Source organism: Pterocles gutturalis, unplaced genomic scaffold, assembly GCF_000699245.1.
Source record: "Pterocles gutturalis isolate BGI_N339 unplaced genomic scaffold, ASM69924v1 scaffold15765, whole genome shotgun sequence".
Taxonomy (NCBI): Eukaryota; Metazoa; Chordata; class Aves; order Pterocliformes; family Pteroclidae; genus Pterocles; species Pterocles gutturalis.
The window spans coordinates 13,997-35,982 of NW_010141072.1; the positions used below are offsets into that span (position 1 = coordinate 13,997).

Below are 21,986 nucleotides of genomic sequence, written 5' to 3' on the forward strand. Positions count from 1 at the left end.
CTTTGTTCTCTAAAAATAATTGGAACTAGGTCAATTACCTACTAATTTCTGAGGTTCAAATGCACAATTAATTTGTCTGTGACTAAAACATGAAATAAACTAACAAAGATCAGATTATGCAGAAAGAATGCAAAGTATTGACTGTGTTAAAAAATTTAAAAATTTGTTACCTGATCTTCTGTTATATATCCATGCATCTTGACCAGCAAATTTACTTCAGATTTTAAAGACTGATTTTCCTTTACCGCAATCACCTCTATTTCTTGACAAAATAAAGAAACTTTCAAAAAGTGTGGATTTTTTGTTTGTTTCTTTGCAACTTACTCTGAGACTCTAAGTTAATCTTGCTAACAGTTTTTGTAAGTGCTGATGGTCCTTTTTCTGTGTAGCTAATTCGGGTAGCATCACCTGGTTTTTGGTCCCACTCTGCAAAGTCCCTTTTCAACCCATGCAGCTGGTCAGCTTTAGGCTTGAGAGCAGTTCTGCTGCAGTCCCTGGAATTACTCACATTCACAAAGCTATTGTGAAAGCCGGGAGGGCCTCCCCAGCTCTGCTGGACACTGCAATAAAAGTCTATAATAAATCTGATTTCTAGGTCAGAACTTCCACAAGACACTATCTGATTTACCATTTGAGGTTTGGCATCTGGCACTCTTTTCCTTCAAGTTTATTAAATTCAGTAAACAGTGAGGAAAAAAATTAAGTTTTCTGTTTAAAAAAAAATTGTCAAATGTTGAATTTGCCTGCCTTGGATAACCTATTTAAGGAAAACAGCAAAAAAAATATTGAAGCAGAGACCATAATGAGAATAATTCTTCTAGGCCAGCTTCCTAAATGACTATTAATCAATGGTTGTGTCACATCATTACAGCCATCGCTAGAAAATTAACTACTTTCACTGATACTCCATAAGGAACAGCAGTGAAAAAAGAGGAGACAAACCTTCTGTCCCACAGGGAATCTAAAGAGCAAGAAAGCAAACAGAAATGTTAAATCTTTGCCTGCTGCCTTGTAAACAGAAGAAGTCTGGCCGTAAGCCCAGGAAACGCCTAACACAGTATGACAATGCAGAAAGACTGCATAAAAAGACTGGCCAGGTCACCACAGCTCCTACGGCCATGGAGCTATTGGGAACAGATGACAGAATAGAGCACATACCACATTTTAGTTTTGTTTCAATTTTGAACAGATTTTTGCATCTATTTTTTAACATCTTGAAGTTTAGTTCAGCAAATGAGCATATGTGGAAATTGAAGATAATCCTCATTGCAATGGAAATGACTGTAAGAAAAATAAGCTGTAGAAATATGCATAAGTTAGAGTTCCTACACGTATCTATTTCTTAAAGCCTGCCAGTACTGTAAGACTTCTGGCAAGGTCCATACACCAGTCTTCCAAAGGGCAAAACTGACCTCCTTCTCTGAATTAATATTTCCAGTATTGCACCGATTATGTGCAGCTGTTCAGATAGCAGATAAATTACAGTTTAGAAGGACTAGAATTCTGGAAATTTTGAATCACACTGTCCAACTCATCTGTCTCTGTAACACAGACCAGCCCAGAACATCCCTTCCTGCAGTATTATCCACTACTTCAACAAGAGCTGATCATTTCAGTATATTAAATGGTAAAATTCAACACCATGCTTCTCAATTTCAAGACTTACACCAACAAACAACAGCCTTACTAAACATGGAATAAGTGGAAACTGAAAAAAAGAATTAACAAATGCAGCTCATGACATGACCATAATCCTGTTTGTTCAAAGAGGAAAAGAACAACAGTATTTTTTGGTTACAAAAAAAGGATTATAATCTTTGCCCATAGATGCATTAACTGCTGCAGCAGAAGTCATCATAACATATTCTCTCCTTAAGTGGCATAACTGGGAGGCCTAATCCCTGTTTGTTCGAAGAGGAAAAGAACAGTACTTTTCAGTTACAAAAAAAGGATTATATCTTTTCCCATAGATGCATTAATTGCTGCAGCAGAAGTCAGCATAACATATTCTTTCCTTAAGTGGCATAACTGGGAGGCCTAATACAGAACCAAAAATAGCACCTGACTTCACACAACTAACCTTCCATCTCACCACGGAGCAGCTAGTCTAAAAATAAAAGCAACTTGTATTATGAAATAATATTAAAAGAAAAAGTGTACATATAAGGACAGAGAGTTGGCTCATCCAATTTAGTAAAATATTACAGATTTAATGACACCCTGCTCCACAACACAAATGTAGTTAAAATACATAAATTCTACCATTTTTTCCCATAAAATTACCCCTTTTGCACTATTACAGAAATCAGTGCCCTTAGCTAAACACCTTACTTGAAAACCTTGTATTCATGTGCAATGGAGAGCTTAAAAATGAAATACTATGGCCAAATATTCAATGTACTTTCATTTCTCTGATTCTTTACATCAGCGGAGTTGCTGTGGCATGCAGCTGTAAGCTACTGCAATCCAAGGTTTCCACTGTTCGTGGGCAGATGCTATTTCCCAGAGAGGTTACAGAAGCAGCAGTTGTTTAAATGAGAACAATTTTTCCAAAGAGAAATAAGAAATTCCAACTCAGTGCTTGTGACCAGTGCAGAAAGAATAAAAGGTAGAAATCTGGAAAGGTTCTTTGATGAAGGTACAAATAAATTTCCATCAATCTTTAAGCTTTAAATGGGAGTTTCACACCGGCACAGGCTGCCCAGAGAGGCTGTAGATGCCCTGTCCCTGGAAACATTCAAGGTCAGGTTGGACGGGGCTCTGAGCAACCTGGGCTAGTGGAAGGTGTCCCTGCCCATGGCAGAGGGGTTACACTAGAAGACCTTTAAAGGCCCCTTCCAACCCAAACCATTCTGTGGTTCTATGGTTTTAGTAGGGCTTGAATTGTTCATGTAGTAGCTGCTAAAATCAGTTATCTGTTCAAATGCTATTAAAAAAATCAAATTAAGTAATTCTAAGATTCAAAATATTTGTCAAAATGCATGAGTCACTGCAATTTAATGTTTTTATGTAGAGATATAAAAATAAAAACAGAAAAAAAGGAAAAAAAAAGAAGAATATTGAAACAGAGACCATAATGAGAGTAATTCTTCTAGGGCAGCTTCCTAAAAGACTATAAAAAAACCCAGAAATTGTCTGAGTTCCCGTGTCAAAGTCGGGCAGCTTCCTAAAAGACTATAAAAAAAAAACAGAAATTGTCTGAGTTCCCGTGTCAAAGTTTCAACCTGGTACTTATTCAAAGGTGTTTCTCACAGCACTGCAATAGGAGGGGAAAAGTTTAGGTACCCTTCACATTTCTACTCATATGGTGCACAAAAGAGAGCCAACCTGGAATTCGCCAATCACCGATTTCTGGTTAAATAAAAACCCCACACAAACAACATGCAAAACCCAGTCTGCTTCACGCTAAAACCAAGACCAGGCTATGGAACTGAAAGAGAGAATAATATATAGAGATAGCATCATTTTTTTCTCATTACTCCCATATCAGCAAGAGCAGTTATGTGACAGTTTTGTGGCTGCTGGTGCCATTGTATAATATAAATAATATTGCTTCACCATTCTGCAGGGTTTTTTCCATTTAATTGGTTTTCTTTAGCATTAGTGTATATCTACCATACCTGTTTTCAACTTTGATGAAAGAGGACTTTTTACATGACTTAAACTGCAAATATAGATAAAAATGTAAACTATGTTACAGCTTACAACAAATCTGGGAACAAAGAGGGTTCCCAGCTGCAATACAAACACAGCTAGTGACATGAAGATCACCTCCAAGGATACAGAGGATGCTCCCCATGTTCTTCATCCTGAGCCAGTCTGACACAACAAACGCAGCCCCAACAGGTGAACTGCCAGGGGATTCTGCACAGAACTGGAAGCTACCGTAGCCGCAACACCTCTCTGGCATCTCTCATGAAGCTCCTCTCACAGCTCCCAACAAGCGGAATTAATCAAGGTCCAGCTCAGTCTGGCTGAATCCAAGCTGCAGCACTGATGCCTTTGCTCTATGATCCTTATTCCTGTTTAAAGAGACCGCTATTGAGATGTTCAGTCTGGCTCAAAACGTACATGTTGTTGCAGCTGATGGAAAACCTATGCAAATAAGGTCTGGGAATCCTTGGATTACTTTTTTTTTTTCTTTACCATTATCGAGATTAATTTTCAAAACAGAAAAAAAATTCCAAATGCCCTCCTGCTCCTTTTCCTAAAAAGCAAAGCAATGTGCTCACCAAGACTAAGCAGACATAAAATCATGCTGTGAAGAGCTGAAAACTGTATTTACAATACATTTTTTTAAATTATAGCATCTGCCTACAAGTTCTAAACTTGACTCTGCTAATGCAGACTCCATTTCGTGCAGACAAATCCAGGGCAGGTTTAATCTAGCCATATTCAATATTAACAGTAGCAATGCCCCAGCATAAAACTTTGCAAAAGGCAGCCTGCCATCCTGGGTACCGATACCAGCAGCTGAGGCCTGGGCTGCTGCCAGTTCCCTGCTGTTTGTATCAGAGCCAACATAAAGCCACGCTGCAATTGCACCTATTCACTGTCAAGTGATCCTTCTGGAACTGAAATGTATTATAAACTCACCCTTGCTCCATGCAGAAGGGAGGTCTGTGGTGCAGACAGCTCCGTAGCCTGCACCTGGGTATGCATCTGCATAGAAATGCACATTGTACTCGAATCTGCTTGCAATACAACAGAATAAAAGGGAGTTTTATACAAATATCACAAACATGGCTTGCAACTAGCAGCAGGGAGTGCTATTCAGTAGTAGCACAACAGGAGCAGATACTGGATCTGCTCAGAAGAGGATAGGGAGTGCTATTTAGTAGTAGCACAACAAGAGCAGATACTGGATCTGCTCAGAAGAGGAATGACATAGGCTTTGAAGCAAACACTGCAGCAGGTTGCCATTGTCACACTGTTCTGATTACACATAGAACAACACAGCACCAACCCCATTCCTCCAGTTTTCTGCAGTCAGGTCAAGATTTTACTTGTTGCACCTCCAAAAAGTATACAATGCCTGGCGAAGCATCCTAATTTAAGAAGCACATAGTGCGAGTCATCTTTTTTCTTCCTGCTAACTGCCATTATGTGTACGGCTCAATATACAGTTAGTTGCCTGGTCCTGAACAAGCATAGAAAAATTAAATTCTCGATTGATATCTTGTAGGTACCTTGTGTCAGAAACGTGAATTTTTGTCATTTTGTTCCTCAGACCACAAGAATCTTATACTCTCCAAGAGCAGAAAATGCTTCCTCAGGCGTGATTTCTGACACTCTCTCTTGACATTCTCTTCAAATGCTGAAATATCACTACAGTCTTGAGATAATATAGATCACAAAAGGGTAAAGCAGGCACTTAAAGAAAAATGTGTCAGGATATCATAATTGAATCTCATTTATCAGTTATACCAACAGATTCACTTTACACATCCTGCTCCTGCAGTTCCTCCTATAGAGAGAATTTCTGTCCATACTGGAGTTGGAATTTCAGCCACTCCGACACTTGTTTACAGCAGTATTAGCCTTAATCCATTTAGCCACTATTGCTAAAAAGCAGGAGTGTAGTTCTGGCGACTGCTCCTTTGTTAGGGGGTTATTGGTGTCCTTATTTCTACTCTCAAGGTCTAAGGCTTTTGCAGCCATTCCCCAGTGCTTAAAGAGCTTCCTAAGCAGCTTCTGGGAACATATGTTGTTTTTACTAGCTGGGGGTAGAGTGTCACTATGTGTGCCAAGCAGACCTCCGCAAGGACCTGTCAGCGATCAACTGATTTAGTGTTCAAAATTAGAACCTAAGCCCAGCTACTTTTGTCAGATTCACTGCAGGAGTCTTAATTCTTCTCTGCATTCAGCATATCCAGTCATGGTTAGTTGTTTCTACTTACCCTGACATTTTCTCTCCTGGTCCATTAGAATGGACTGGCAGTACGGTGCATTACAATGGGCTGGCAGGTACCTGTCTGGCTTGCAAAGCCTTCCCCAAACAAGCAGCTCTCTTAGAAGCTTCCTTAAAGAAAATGACTAGAGATACGATTTGTATTGATGCAAGCTGTCTATTCAACATTAACAACAGGCATTTTAAATTCAGCTGCAAGTGGAAAGTCCTAGAGACAATAGGCAACGTGGCTCGTTTATGCCCAAAAGAAGGGTATGATGCTAAAAGGTTTTCTAGAAAGCATATCCTGGATCAGTGTAATATTTCTTTCTTTGTTATTTTTCTGACCCCTCCTCAGAAGTATTTCTAGTGGAGACACAGATCCCTCAGGAGGGAATTTATAATTATCAGCTATTACTTTACTATTCCTAATTAGCTACTATAAACCATCTGTTTGCTATGAACATCATGTTGACACTGCAGCTTAGAGTGCTGTATGGAAACGTTAACTGCCACTATCCATGGTTCACGCTGCACCTTGTGAGCATTCCATAGATGTTTCCCCGACAGGCTTTTCTTTTGTTGAAAGGTGACTGCAGCAATATTTTTTTGTTCTAAAACTCTTTGCTTACTAGTCTAAAAAATATCCTTTGAAATTGTTATACAAATATTTACATTCAACGCATGGGTGTTACATAACTGTGCCTTTAAAGGCAAGAGAACTATTAATAAACTCAGGGGAGCCCAGCCATCCTGAACTCTGTTTACGTGCAAGGATTGAACACAGCATTCTGCAGAGCTGTACTAAAGTCTGGAACTGATTTTTACAATTCCTTTCTCACATTTAAGACTCAGATCAAACAAAACACACCAGCTCAGAGCCTGCAAGTGAGCAGTGGTCAGATTCTCTGGGCTCATGCTGATTTTTCTCAACTCAGGATCTATCAGTACAGATATTACTGAAAGTCCATCTGGAGAATACTGTAAAAGACACAGTATGAAGTGCCTGCAGTACAAAAAACAAGTTCAGTGAAAGCTCTTAGTCCTCCTGGGAAGACTCCTGTCTCTGATGTGATTGACTTATTTGTAATACTTACGATAACTATATAAACAAGAGGCTTAAAAAAGCCCACCCACTTAAACAATTCACAGCAGAAGTGCCATCTCCCCCTACACACAGCTTCTCTTAATATGCTTCATGTTTAATCAAGTCCTGTCACCTCAAATTTAAGTTTACACACAGACTGCAGAAATGTGCATCAGCAAGTTACTGCTGTGTAAAGTATATGCAGGGAAGTAACAAGCTGTGAGAGACTCAGCAAGAACGGAAAAGCATCAAAAATGAACAACAATGGTTAAATAATGGTTAAAAAACAACACTATCTAAAACAGGCATGTTTCATCTCCTCCAAGCTTATCTTGGACAGGGGAAGAGCAGAAGTTTAAAACTTTTTTTATGAAGAGATTAAGTATTTTATGGCTTTTTGGCAAGTACAGACGTTAGAAAAGTAAATAATATTAATTTTCATGTCTTATAGGCTATATGCAAATATATCTCACTGTGCCACCCCCTTGGACATGTACTGTAAAAGTTATTACAGTCATCTGCCAACTCAGAGATTGCACAGTAAATACTGACTTTTTCTGTCAAAATTTGCAAATTTCACAGTCATTGTTGCTTTTAAAATAAAGTCATTTAAAATCGAGGCTTTTACTGCAGTCAAGCAGACTGCAGTAAAAGCCACGCGTGTTGTGTGTCACTATAAACTCCTTATATCCTGGGCAAATGAACGCAGAAATCCTCTACATGGATTTATTGTCTGCCAATACGCAGCGGTAGATGCTGCATCAGCTTTTTCTAAAACTGCCAGGTGACATTCTTTTAAAGCAGCACCACAAAAGTGCATTTCATTAGCTTCATGATGGCCCTTCCAATCACCACCATTCCTGCGAAACACAGTTCCTCATTCTTTACTAATATTAAGCTTGTTGACAAATTCAGCCAAAGGAAAGTAAATCTTTAACCCACTACATTGAGATAAATTTTAAAAATAGTCTTCACTTGACAGAATTCCCTTCCTGCGCAGTGAGATTCTATTTACCTAATTTGAGTGTTTCGAAACTTCAGTACTTCATCAATTAAAAGCCAAGGAATATTTTTCATCAAGTTGCAAGATTACCTATTCTTTCAATACAGTGTTTTAAATAACTTTATTACATCCACAGCCAAACATTCATTGTGGTTTTCTGATTGATTTGCCATTAAATTACTCAATACCCTGCTATAACAAAAAAAAAAAACCCCAAAAACAAACAAAACCAACACCCCCCCAAAAAACCCCTATTGACATCCCCAGGTTACAATATCCATTTTTTACTGAAATCCATTTCACATGGGTGGAAAGATTACAAGAGAGGGAGTTAGTACAACTAACACCTTGCCCAAAGATGCATTCATTTACATACCTTCCTAGCACACACTAACATTTCTGATGTTAAAAAAAATAAAAATTACACTGAAATTGCTTGAGGGATTTCCAAGACTATTTTAATACAACATAATAGTAGAAGCAAAACAAATGTAAATCAAATCCCATCAGAGACATGACGAAAAAGGGTGCTAGTGGAAGGCAGACATGAAGTTTCCACTAAAGAAGTGATGCAGAACAAGTAATTTGCAACCAGCAATTTTATAATCATGGTTTTACAAATTAATAGCTTGCCAAGTGCTACATACTTCAAGCGTATCTATGCATTAGGGGAAACATGCAAGTAGTCTGGAAAATTAGTTTCTCAGAACTACAATTTTGACCCGAGAATTTAATTTTTAAAATAGTTGGAAATGTGTGCATGAGCTTGGAGATTTTAAGTATAACATGAACATACCAAATTCTAAGAACTGTCAGCCAGATATAACCAAAGAATCTAGTCCAATAGATTGTTCACTTTTAATATTCTGTTTAAACTATACTTTCTATTTTTTAAAAAAATTAGATTTACTGTTGTTTTGAGGATACAAATTTGGAAAACAATTTTATGTATTTTACAAAATACACAAACTCAAGAATACACATGGTAAAGAATGCTATTGATATGAGTCACTTTTCTTACTGGAACCTATTAGAATACACATAAGAGTTTCATTGTTAATATTCCATTTCATAGAAAGCCTGCACTTTCTATTATGGTAAATGACAATTAAAAGAGAACTTTTATATAGTAAGACATAATTATAATTTGTTCTGTGCCAGCTGAGGACAGTTTACAGATAAGGTCCTCTCACTAACATTCAGGTGTCATACACACAATATATTGCCCTTAGCTAAAAATAAAATTTTTCAAGTAAGCTAGTGAGACTGAAAATGACTCACAGTATGAAGGAGGATGAATCATCCAAAGCATTTTGAGATTAATTATATATGGATATATAAAACACTGAAAGAAACTAAGATCACAAACAGCCTCTAACTTCAGTCTCATCCCTAACAGAATCAGTTTACACAAGAGGTATTCATATTTATTTCTCATGTCACACCTGAAAAGACTTTTTTAGTTCAGCCCCCAGTCAATTTTGAACTTCACCAAACTCTTTTTTCCATTATACAAAAGATGAAGTGTTGCAATTCTTACTTAGTGTACCAGTGTACTAACAAGGATTCACAGCTGGGTCTGCATGTGAAAATATTGGACCCTAGCCTTCCCCTCTGTCCTTCTCCAATCTTGACAGCAACAAACAATTTTGGTTCAGAGCAATGAGAATTTCAGCAATATGTCCTAGTGCCAGGATCTGTATCAATTCCCATGGCTTTGGAGAGAAGGAAGAAACACAGAGATTACAATTTTTAAAAATTTTGGGAACGGGAAAAAATTCCACTTAAAAGATAGATCCACTTCTAACTATTAGGCAAACAAGCCAGAAAACAGGCAAATTTTTCCTCTAATGCAGATGTGGCTTGAGGAGAATTTCACCAATAAACTCTGCTATGGATAAACGGAAAAAAATGAAACACAAACCACACTAAAAGATCTGGAAGTCATTTCAGATATATGCTGTGAACTTGGCTGTCCCTTCAAGCCCTGTATCTCAACAGGCTGTTTACTTCCTCTATTCCTTGAGGATTCTAGCTAAGAGTGGCCTTCTGTGACTACCTAGTGGATAAGGAAAGATCTACTGAAGTCATCTATCTGGACTTGTGTAAGGCCTTTGACACAGTCCCCCACAACATCCTTCTCCCTAAATTGGAGAGACAGGGATTTGAGGGATGGACTATTTGGTGGATAAGGATTTAGCTGGAAGGTCACAGTAGTCAATGGCTCAATGCCCAGCTGGAGATCAGTGATGAGCAGTGTCCCTTAGGGCTCTGTATCAGGACCAGTACAGATTAATATCTTCATCAACGACATCCCATGGCAATGGGATGGAGTGCAACCTCAGCGACTTTGCAGGTGACACCAAGCTGAGAGGTGTGGTTGACACTGCAGGGATGCCATTAAAGAGGGTCCTGGGTTGCCATTAAAGAGGGTCAAGAAGTGGGCCCATGTGAACCTCATGAGGTTCAACAAGGCCAGGCGCAAAGTCCTGTACCTGTGTCAGTATCAATCCAGGCTGGGGGGTGAAGAGATTGAGAATAGACCTGCAGAGAAGGATTTGGGAGTGCTAGTGGATGAGAAGCTGGACATGAGCTGGCAACATGCGCTCACAGCCCAGAGAGTCAACCACATCCTGGGCTGCATCAAGAGAAGCATGGCCAGCATGTTAAGGAAAGCAATTCTGCCCCTCTACCCTGCTCTCATGAGACCCCACCTGGAGTCCAGCTTCCAGTTCTGGGGTCCTCAGTACAAGACAGGCATGGACATGTTGGAGCAGGGCCAGAGGAGGCCACAAAAATGATGAGAAGGCTGAAGCACCTCCCACATGAGGACAGCCAGTTTCAATGAGTAGTACACCAACTGCTCAGTCAAAAGCCCTTCAAAGTCACTCTTCATTTCTGCAGGAAAAGGAGAAACAAAAATCTGAAACTTGGTAATAAAGCAAATATGTCAGAGGGAAAAATACTGATTTTACAAGCTTTTTCTTACTGCCTGACACATGGGAAAGAGGGCCTACAGGAAGAAAAAGAATGGGAAAATTAATTGATTCTTTACTACCTCCACAGAAGTCTGGTATGGAAACTATCACCAAGCCCACACATTATATTGTGATTCTCTTCACAACAGAAACAATGCTTCCTACCTCAAAAATACAGGGCAAAGGCAAATACTCTAAGCAGCATCCAACTTCACAGTTATCTATGCTTGAATCTCTCTTCATCATTTTTTTTCAGTTTTAAATCATCTGGACCCTTTATTTCTTTAAATGAGAAACTACAAGTTTTCCCAAGCAAGACAATGGCACCTTCAGAAAGGGCTTACAAAGAAGATTCTGGATATCTGGTACTCAACTATCTTTATTTTTCTTAACTATCTGGCCCATTTTCCAGCAATTTTATCCAGACTGGAATTCCCTAAATAATGTCAAGTTGGAGGTCAGAAATAAGAAGGGTAAAGCCAAAAAATGCCAAACTTACTAGCCCAAAAGTCTAACTTGCCCTTTAGTTTACAAGTTATGTTCTATTCTTTTTTGCTTTCTTCTGAAATATTTTAGTTTCTTCAAAACATCTTCCATGACTGCATGTGTCATGTATCACGAAATAAAACACCAAATAAATATGAACAGAATAAATATTTAAGAATATGGCACAGATGCATATTTGCAAAACAGAAGAAAATTATTGTTGACTTTGTAAACAAGAACACTGAATTTCACTGCCTACAGTGAAAACACCGAGTATCATCACTCCTTCCTATGCAAAGCTTACTAACTTCCAGCCACAAACAGGGTCATTGTCCCATTTAAGTGCTGGGAAGCTCTTTGCTTTTAGAAGTTGGCTTGTGTTGCTGTTACTTCAACATTACATTCCTTTCAGAGTATTCAGACTACTGTGTTTAAAGGTTCATTGCAAATTAATCAGCTAGCAATATTTGAAGCACTGAAGATGAATACTCCATTTCTTCTCTCTGATAAACTGTTTCATGTTTCCTGACATTAATATAATATGGATGAGAACATCATTTTTCTTAAAAACTGATAAAAATCTACACGAAAAGTTTATATTTTAATATTTTGGTATTATTGCTTCAGTAGACTTAAGAGACACTGACAATGTGATTACAGCCAGCCAAGAAGCAGCTAGTATAACAGATCCTTCAACCTGAAAGACAAATCTTAAAACTAGAAAGTCTGTTTACAGACTGTGTTATGAACAGAAATGGGGAAAAGTCAACCTTGGAACCCTTTCATATGTGGTTGGTAAACAGCTTTACACTGTAAGGTGTAACAGTATTCTCAAAAGAAAATTTTGCATATTTAAATATGTTAATACAAGAACTGTTTACTGAAATAACACAGGTTAACTGCAGGAAAAAAATTTCAAATATCTCAAAGTAATGAGGAACCTGTGACACAAATCCTAATCTGGCATATGACAGCTGCAGAATGAATTCAAAAGATTTTTACCAGACTAATTATCTGTTAATGGCCAGGCTCAGCAGGACACAACAAATTCCCAAGGTTTAGTTTCCAAGTCATGTGAGTCGATCTTTAGCATGGCAGATGGCAGACAATGACGGCATAGCGCTCTTTTATTCCGAGAGCTACACACACCATTTCTGTAACCCAGCACTCAAATTATGGTAATCATATATCAACAAAGATGCAACATTACCGCTGTGACATCACTATTTTTGCAGGGATTGTTTCCCACACTGTGCAGCATGTCATTTTTATTAAGTGCTGTCAGCTCTCGGTGTGCACAGCCAAAAATTGAAAACCCAGTAGGATTTATCCTCACTATAGACCCACAAAGACTCCAGCAAGTTGGATATCACTTTTAACAGGACACACATGCTTGCTTTTAGCTACAACATCAGCAATTTTGCTCAGTCGCCATGCTCTCATTTAAAAGTGCTGACTTTGCATCAGGGTCTGATTTTGTGTTCATTCTGATAAACACACTATTATTTTAACTTCCCACTTCACCAACCTGGTAGCTTGATGGCAGTGGGTATGACATACCTAAACCTTAGCTCTCTGAAAAACATTAAATTCATGCCCAGTGGACCCCAGCCATTACATTCTCAGCAACAACACCCCCAAAGCTAGAATTACGTATCCCTGTGGGGAGGAAAGAGCTTTAGTTTATCTATACTGTATCTTGGGTTATTCATCTCCACAAAGTAAGAATAACACACAGGGGTTTTGGCTCCCCCAAAACAAATTCTGAAGACCTTTGTTCCAGAGAGCCAAGTTCTCCACTGCTAGACTGTGGCCGTTTCCCATGGCATGACCTTTATTTTTTGCCTGTGCAACAAAGCTGAAGGGCTTCCTCAGCATTATTGCTCACTGCCAGTTTAAGACACTCTTCTGAGATGACTCACTAGATATTCAAAGTTCTGTTTCTTTTTAAATACTTTTTCTGTAGCACCTTAAGCATCATAATTAATTTTGTTATTTTTAAACAAAACCTTACCATTTTGCTTTTCCTTTTTTTTCCCCCCTCAAAATGGTTATTGGACTGGTAATATGATCCTCTGACAACTGCAGTAAAAAAGGTTAATACTTTCTAGAGGTAAATCCTAAACCACACATTATCTGCCTGTGGCCTTTGTACCACTGCACGTAATGCCAATGGTTTAGAAAGAGTTCCATAGCAAGATTTGAAGCTGGAAAAATATCTCTGTATTTTCATATTCAGGGTATTTTTTCAGATCCCTGTTTCTCTGATAGGGCACAGTTAATTTCAGGTTAGTTTCAGATAACACTTCCATAAATAACTCCAGATGGGAATATTTCTGTGTCCATGGACTGGGGCCAAAATTATCTCCTGTTTGAGTACACTATTTCCTCCTTTCTTCTAGCAATAAATAACCACGGCTTCCAGTTCCGAGCATGCTGATTGAAGTCCGAACAAAAATATCGCATAGCAGTGTCCGTGGACGGATTCATTTCCTCTCACAATGTCCTCCTGATTATGGCCACTTCAATTCTGTAATTTTCCTTAGACTTGACAGATTTGTATCCCACACTGACTAGACAGATCTCTCTCCACAGTTGTTCTCTGAAACAATTCTAGCCTCTAATAAAAGCCCAGCTTCATCTAAATCACATTTCGTACTATATATCTGAAGAAGTCTGCTAGCATCAGGATAAAACTTGCTCTACCTGTAAACCCTGCTGTTTGAATGCTCTGCAGGATGCAGGTGTGTATACAAGCACATTTTAATGTTAACCAGAACTCAGATTTTTGTTATTTTATCTTTATCTCAACAGCTCTTCCAAAGTTGCAGATAGCCTTTAGTTAGCAAAACACTCAAAACCAAACAAATAAAAGTTTTCAGGAACTTTGGGGACTATTAGACCCCATTTATCTACTCCAACAAAAATCACCTCTTCATTAATTTTACTGCAACTATTTACCCCTGAATTCCACTGGATCTGATTAACTTTAAGCCTATTATTTCTTTTCCTATATGCAGGGAAGACACAGAAGTAATTTCCTTTTTCTTTCCTGCTTAGGTTTTTTTGTTTGTCCACCTGAAAAATTGTTGATGATCTTTCTCCAGTCTGAGCAATCCCATTTCTTTCCATCTTTCTTCACAGAACATGTTTTCTTAATTCTTTCTACTCTTTGGAGTAAGCTGGCTCTTGCTGCTATCATGGCATTGAGTGAGATAGAGCAGAAGGGCCACTTGATGTACATCAGAAACAAGATGACTGACGATATACCTTACGTATGGATGCTGGCTTTCTTCTCCTATGCACAACCATTGACAACATTAACTCATCTTCAGCTGTGATCCTCCACCACTTCAACCAGAACTACTTGCCATTTCCTATCTGCATTTTTAATAAATACCGAGCCTAAGGCTACCCAACCTTCTTTATCCGAAGCTATTTCTGCAGTTTGTCCAGACTACTGTGCTGTCCAGCTTTCCTGTAGCTCACCTGTTCGGTGTGTTCTTTGTATTTATATTTACGAAAAAAATCCTCCATTCCATCTTCCAGGTCATTTACAGTGACTAGTATAGACAAACATTCATGAAGCCCTACTCAACATAAAATTCCAGTTGGACAGTGAACCATCGATAATCATTCAGAACAACAGTACTCCAGCTGTGCATCCCATAAGTAGTGCATGTTTTCTAGCCAATGCTTTCCTAGCTGGCTGATGTGAAAAGACAGTGTCAAAAGGTCACAAGGAAGTGTCACTATTTTTTTCTTCCCCTTGCCTGTCTCCCCAAACAAATAACTGTTTTATAACTCTTTATTCTTTAAAAAAAGGCAACAAAAAAAACCCAACAGCAGGCTCCCTGAACGGAGAAGATGCTATGTCAGACCCCTCCTAGCCTTTCACACACATCAAGGTGACTACACAAATAATTTGAAACTTTTCAACTTCCAGGTAATAGAGGTGTTCCACTGCTACATATTTACTTGTAAAAGGGGAAAAGGACCCAGCCAACTGTCAGGAAGTGATTCACAGTATTACTTCATTTTTTTCCCCCCATAAGTCTCTGAATGAAGTTTATTTAGCTCTACCTTAGGGACACTCATCTCATTCAATGGACATCAGCTGTAGGATGATTAGCATCTTCCAGGACTCCTCTAAACTCTTTTTCAGGGCTTCCCTATGGGGTGGAAAGTAATCTTTAGCTCTTCCATGTTGGTTTTGTCTCATGTCCATCCAATGAATGAGAAACATCACTCTTGAAAGCATCTTGACCACATCTAGTACAAGCTTTTCTTCTCCTCCTCTGTACAGTAGGTGTGTATCTTTCCTGATTTAATTTCCCAGGCCACTTAGCTCCTATCCTCCTGGAAGGTGTCTCTCTCAGCAGTTCTAGTCTCTGTCTTTTAAAGACAATCTAAACGATACTTCTGATTGCATCTCCATCGATACGTTCTGCTGTTTCTCACACAACATTAGTTTGTCAGCTAAAAAAAAAAAAACAGAACAAAAACCACAAACCAACAATATATATGCCTTTTCCAAGTTGACACTCCATTCTTACGTTGCAGTGCTATCCACTGCTGTATCAAGAATTCTCAGTGGTCATGGTCCTGTTCTTATTCTCTCCTACAATGTTGCATCCACTGCTGATATTGAAGCCTTATAAACCAATATAAAGACTGCAGGGATTTTTTTTTCCCCCCACAGAGCAGACATAACCCTCATTTGTGTAATTTCTCACATAATAGGCAGATTAATGTGCCTTTTCTTGTGGACATCAACCGCGAACTCTGAAAAGCCTTTCTAATCAACGTATCCTCTTTTAGTAGTTCTATGGCCAATCATATCCATAGCTTCAAATCACCAAGTGCTCTGCTGCAGTTTGGCAAATTTTAAATTGCTTTCTGAAAGCTGACTCTACCCCTTCTGACCCTCAGCCTTTGAGATGAATGCAGGGACTATCGCTACTGTTCCAAGTCTTGAAGCTACGCAAGCAAAGTCTCCTTGCCTGCAAATGCTAAACTTCTATGGGATCTGCAACGCAGACAATCACTCCTTGCAGCTGCCACTGACATTGCTCTATCACAATACATAAGCCTTTAAGAGTTGTGAGGAATGCAAGAGCTTTTTTTCCCCTCAAGCAGAGGGGTAAGAGTACACCTAGCTCCTAGTGCCTGGTTCCTTAAAAAAAAAAAAATTGTACTGCTGATGAATAAGATACAGCTGAAAACCAAATAGCCTTTCCACTGTCATTAAGCTGGAGAGAATTGAACTAAAGGTAAGTATGTGCTAAAACTGCTCAGTTAACTGCAATATTTTTCAAAATCTCATCCAGGTATGACTTTGCATACAAAAATGGAAAACTGAGAGAAACAAAATGTATATGTTCCGAAACTTGCCTCAGTACTACATAGTCAACTCTCACTAAGATTAAGATTCTAGCAAAACTATAATATCAATGGGAGATTTTCAGATCTGAATGACAGAAGCCTATGTGCCAAAAGAACTGGAACAAAAAGATGGGGAATAATGGTTGTACTAAACAAGTAAGATCTTCTCTGCTCATCCCTTGTTTCGGTTTCTAGAAAGATCTGCCCTCTATGATGGGTATGTTACAGCTGCAGTAGGTCCCCTTAGTATTTCTGCTAAAAAGCAAGTACAAAATCCAGTTGACAGAAGCTATCATCTCTACTAAGAATTTTCAAATCTGTCACAGGAAAATAAAAAATTACCGAGAGGAGAGCACGATGAGTCTGATGACTACTTCCAAATGTAATATCTGGTTTCTTCAGTTACCCATCTAGTTTTAATGAGCACCTTATGAACAACTTCACTACCAGAAAATGAGGGAGCTTTTGGTTTCAGAGATAGCCACCAACATTATCTGTGGCCCTTTAAAATAAGGTTTATTTGTGGTACGTTCTCACTACTGTGGGAACGGAGTATAGAAAAGGTGGCTCATCAACAGTTTCAATCCTCTTATAGATATTAATCCATGAAACTGCAACACAATGCAAGCTTACAAAGTTACCATCTTCCTGGAGTGAAGATTCCATTTTCTTTTGTATGTCAAATAATACATGCTTCAGAGTTCTGTATGGCTTTTTGTGAGTTTCTCACAGGAAATTCCACTCACACACACCATACCTTATAAGCTTTTAAACAATTAGTGCAGGTAATTTACCATTAAGTTGCCACCCTAAACTCCTCAATGTTTGAAGCTTGCGGCTATTTAGCATGAAATAAAACCTCAGTGCTCTTCTTTGATAATGAAAGGTTAACTTCCCAACTGGAGAAGTTTCAGTCTGACTGTCCTTGCTTCACAGTAGGATAGCGACAGATTCCAGCAAAGAACAGAACAGAAAAATGCAGCCAAGTAAGGAAAACACTTTGGCCAAGCAAATCCATTAGGCAAACCTCAATGTCAGAAGCACAAACACTGGAATGGTAGAAGCCTGAGCTGCAAAGTTAAAGCCTAGCTACTTCTACAGGAATATTTTTTCCTCACATAGAAACCACCACAAAAGTCTTAGGAGGTAAAAAAAGTTGGTTGTTCAACAGCTTTACAGTGACAAGTCAGCCTTGCATCAATATAGTTGAAAAACTGTACTTGAGGCTACAAAGCACTAATATTCTAATTTACAGCATCCATATTGAAACTGAAGATGAAAGGAAACTCTGTAAATGTTATAAAATCTTACAATTAACAGTTAAATAATTTTCCGTCTTCATACACAACAATCAAGGGAAACATCCAATGCAGATGTTATTCTCTGTGTTACTATTACCATCAAGATGTTGCTACAGTCCAGATTAATGAAGTCAGAAGAGTAAATAATAACTATTTTGAGGACATCCGTTCCATTGTACTGCTCAAAATAAAAAGACTTCTTCACAGATCACTGGTTTCATGATCATTTCTTACTATACATGTTAAATAGTTAACAAGTTAACAGAACAACACATTCCCTAATAAAAGGATACAAATTTTGCACATGCATGTTTTAAACACTTGAATTTCAGTATCAGTTAAACAGAAAACACAGCCTAAAACTATTCGCTCACAAAAACCACAAAAAATACATATCTCTTCAGAGATAAAATACAAAGGAGCAGGGAAAAGAAAAAACACAAAACCCTGAGAAACACAAGAGCTACATTTACAGGAACACAGCCATTTACAAAATGCCTTTTTTTTAATGGTTGCCTTTCAAGCTGTGCCAACACTACAAGGAACATAAAAGATCTGCCTCCCTAGCAGATTTAGAAGAATAAGCAATTACTACATTAGAGAAAATAGGCTCAGAAATTTCCACCAATTGGTAACTGGCAGCAAGGCAACTCTTTATTTGCCAAACCCCACAAAGCCCTTGGGCACCAACCTCTACATATACCAGCAGTGAACAAAGAAAAGAGATCACTATTGCCTCAAACTGGGGTCAGCCCTTCACTTTCCGGAAAAAGAAACAAACAAACAGAAAAAACCCCAGAAGTCTCTATAATCCTAGACAAGCAGGAGGAGGCTTTTATTATCTGGGTGCTTGAAGCCATGGGTTTTCTGTCTGGGGCACTATATCCCATAACCACTAGATCATGATTACACTACAGCTGTGCAAGAAAAGGCTCCTTCCCAAAGCCTATGGAAAAGCAGACAGTTTTTCTTCCAAATGGCAGTTTTCTCCACATTTACGCACTGCTACTGCTGAAGCAGTTTGAACAGAGAGGCTTGAGAACACCTACATCTCCATCTGCAATCCAAGTTTGATTATTGCCTTTCCCATAGCAGGGCAGGAGGAGGTACTAAACAAATTAGAAATCTTTTGTTTTGGAGCTTGATCAACGGCTGGTTGTCCTCTCTGTGGACTGAGGACAGCCTCCATCCACCATGGCTGACAGTAATGTGCAAGCAACATACGTGAGACTTAACGTTAACTGATTTTTTTGATCGCTGATGCACTAATGCATCTTCCATATCAATGCAGACCAGTGAGTTTCTGCTGCAGTAACAATGCAACAGAAGAGGTGAATCGGAACCGAGAATCCCAGTTTTTGCAGTTTCCAGACTCTTTCCAAATCTGTTTCTACCTAATTTGCTTGAGAAGATTAGAATCATCTTAGCTGAGACAGTAATAGAAGACTTCATGCATAGAAGAGACTAATTGCTGTATAATAAATATCCTCAAAGCTACTTTATAGTGAATTAAATTAAACATGACTAAATCATATTTTGAGACTTTTAAAAACAAAAGAATATTCCAAGAAAGGCTTCTCTCTTAGTAAATCTTGTTAACAAATCTCATTAAAAAAATCAAACCTATTAACAGAACTAAAGAGCACATTATAGTGTCACCAAGTACTGAAAATCAAGAGCCTCCGTGATGCGTTTGCCTTGCTATATTTAATACCAAGAACAGAAGTTTTCAACTGTTTAACTATAAAAAGTATATCCATAGCACATAGAACATAACCAGAGAGACAGACCTCATATCAAGACAAACTGAATAAGTGCACTTGTTCTGGAATACATTTGCTAGCAACTTTCACCACAAAAAGGAGCTTTTTAAGTGGTCTACATGATTACAACCATTACAAATGCTTGACAATAAAAATTCCCAGATCTGCTTGAACACAACTGAAGCTCGTACAAGTAGCTCACGCAATATATAAGTATGCAGGTGTGCAAAAATACCCGTTGAATGGACAAGGATCCTAATATTTAGCCAACAATATAATAGTCTGGGTACCCGATACGGAACGTGATCTCCTTTGCAGCATGTGTTACTAAAGTCACAATGCCATCAAAATTCCCCATCAGTGGCAAATCAAAGTATCAAGTATTGGTGTCCTGTTCCACATAGGGCTGAGTCATTAACCTGACTGATCAACAGCAAATGTATTCCTGACGCTTTTACCTGGCGCAGCAGAACATTCTGTGGGCTGCTCTTCTCTATTTCTGGCTGGGAAGAAAAGACCTACCGCATCACTAATCCTGGCAGCATGGTTTTGCAGTGGTAAAACTAAAAGCAAAAGCAAGTAGCAAAGATATGACCACTCCCCCCAGAATTATCCATTTCAAATAAAATTCTTGACTTTAGACTCTGTCAGTTACTACCTCCAGAAAGACATTTCAGTACTTTCAACACTTAAAACAGCAATCTGTGGAAGTGAAATGGAAGGAGTATTCTTCTTATACCACTCAGCATCACGTATTATTCCGACAACATGACTCTGCTTCTAAAAACACATGTATTTTAACAAGTTTGCTTTCAAATGTTTCAAATAAACAGTATTACTTAATCAACAGGCACTTTGTTTAACAATGCAACTGAATTAGCACAGAATATTTTTTAATTTTTTCTTCACTTAGAATGTAAAGTGGTCAACTTCTTATGCATTACATGCTATTTTAATTTTTTGTAGATATTAATATTTTAATAGACTTTTTAAAAGCTGCAGTTTATTAAACTGTCCTTATTCAGAAGCAGGTCAAAACAGAGTAACAAGAATTCAAGTTAAGAAAATAAAGAAGCTTACTTAGATTAACTCATATTTATAGATGTTCACAGAAATTTATTTTCCTACCTGCTTTCCATCCAGTGTACAGAGTCTCTTGACTACACCCGAGTCTAACTTAATGGCTTCCGTGATGTCAGTCAAGACCTGTTCGAAGGAGTGCGCAGTCTTCTTATTCAGCAGAATTCTCACAGCTTTCCGTGGTTTTACTCCACTCCTAATAACTGTCACTAATTTGGGTTTAATGAAATCTTTACTCTCTTTCACTTCACTCTTTGTGGATGCCAAAGATGTCAAGGATCGAGTGGACCCAGTCCTTATGTTCACACACCAGTTTGGATTGACATTCTTGGTGTAATCAACTTTGCGATACGGTTCATTTGATGCACATACATAACTTTCACCTAAAAAGAAGATGACATTTTCATAATTTAAGGAGTTTTGCAGCTATTTTTTGTCAATTTAGAAAAAAAAAAAAAAAAAAACCACAAAAAACCAAAAATTCTTCAGGTAACATTTTAAATGGAGGACTCCAAATTATCAGAGCTTTCCACCCAAACGATACTCTCACAAAGTGGTTTCAACAGGTTTCAAAAGACCTCTGGCTAAGAAAAAATGGTAACAAGTAATGAGAGCGTTGAAGGTATTTCCCATTTCTTTTGGATCATAAGTTCTGACTGTTGCCTCATTTTGCAGGTCTTTAAACTACTTGAGCTCACAATATATGACATGAAGAACATTCTCCGACAGCAAATATCCAGGTCCTTCCCTATATATTCCTCAAGTACGTACCTCAAGATGTGCACACACATACCTATGTTTAATAATGAAGACTTGTAAAAAGCAGCAAGTTTGAACAGAATAAAATTCAAGCATCTCAAGATCCTTGTCCTGCAGGACACATGAATTTAACAGGAGTTATTGCCTTTCTACCAAGGATACACTGTTCAATGTAGTCACTTCCACATTTTTGAGACCAACAAATACCTGCTTAAGCCACAAATGAGACTCTGAGACTACAGCAATAAGAAAGG

At 38.3% G+C, this 21,986-nt stretch overlaps 1 protein-coding gene across 1 annotated transcript in view; it reads right to left on the reverse strand.

Moving 5' to 3' along the window:
- LOC104459044 (serine/threonine-protein kinase DCLK2-like) overlaps nt 1-21,986 on the reverse strand; it is a gene marked incomplete at both ends in the record, with an annotated part of 42,636 nt that overhangs the window by 12,216 nt on the left and 8,434 nt on the right. Inside the window, one exon of the mRNA XM_010083907.1 lies at nt 21,022-21,356. Coding sequence (XP_010082209.1) covers nt 21,022-21,356 — 335 coding nt within the window. The remainder of the gene's footprint in view (nt 1-21,021; nt 21,357-21,986) is intronic.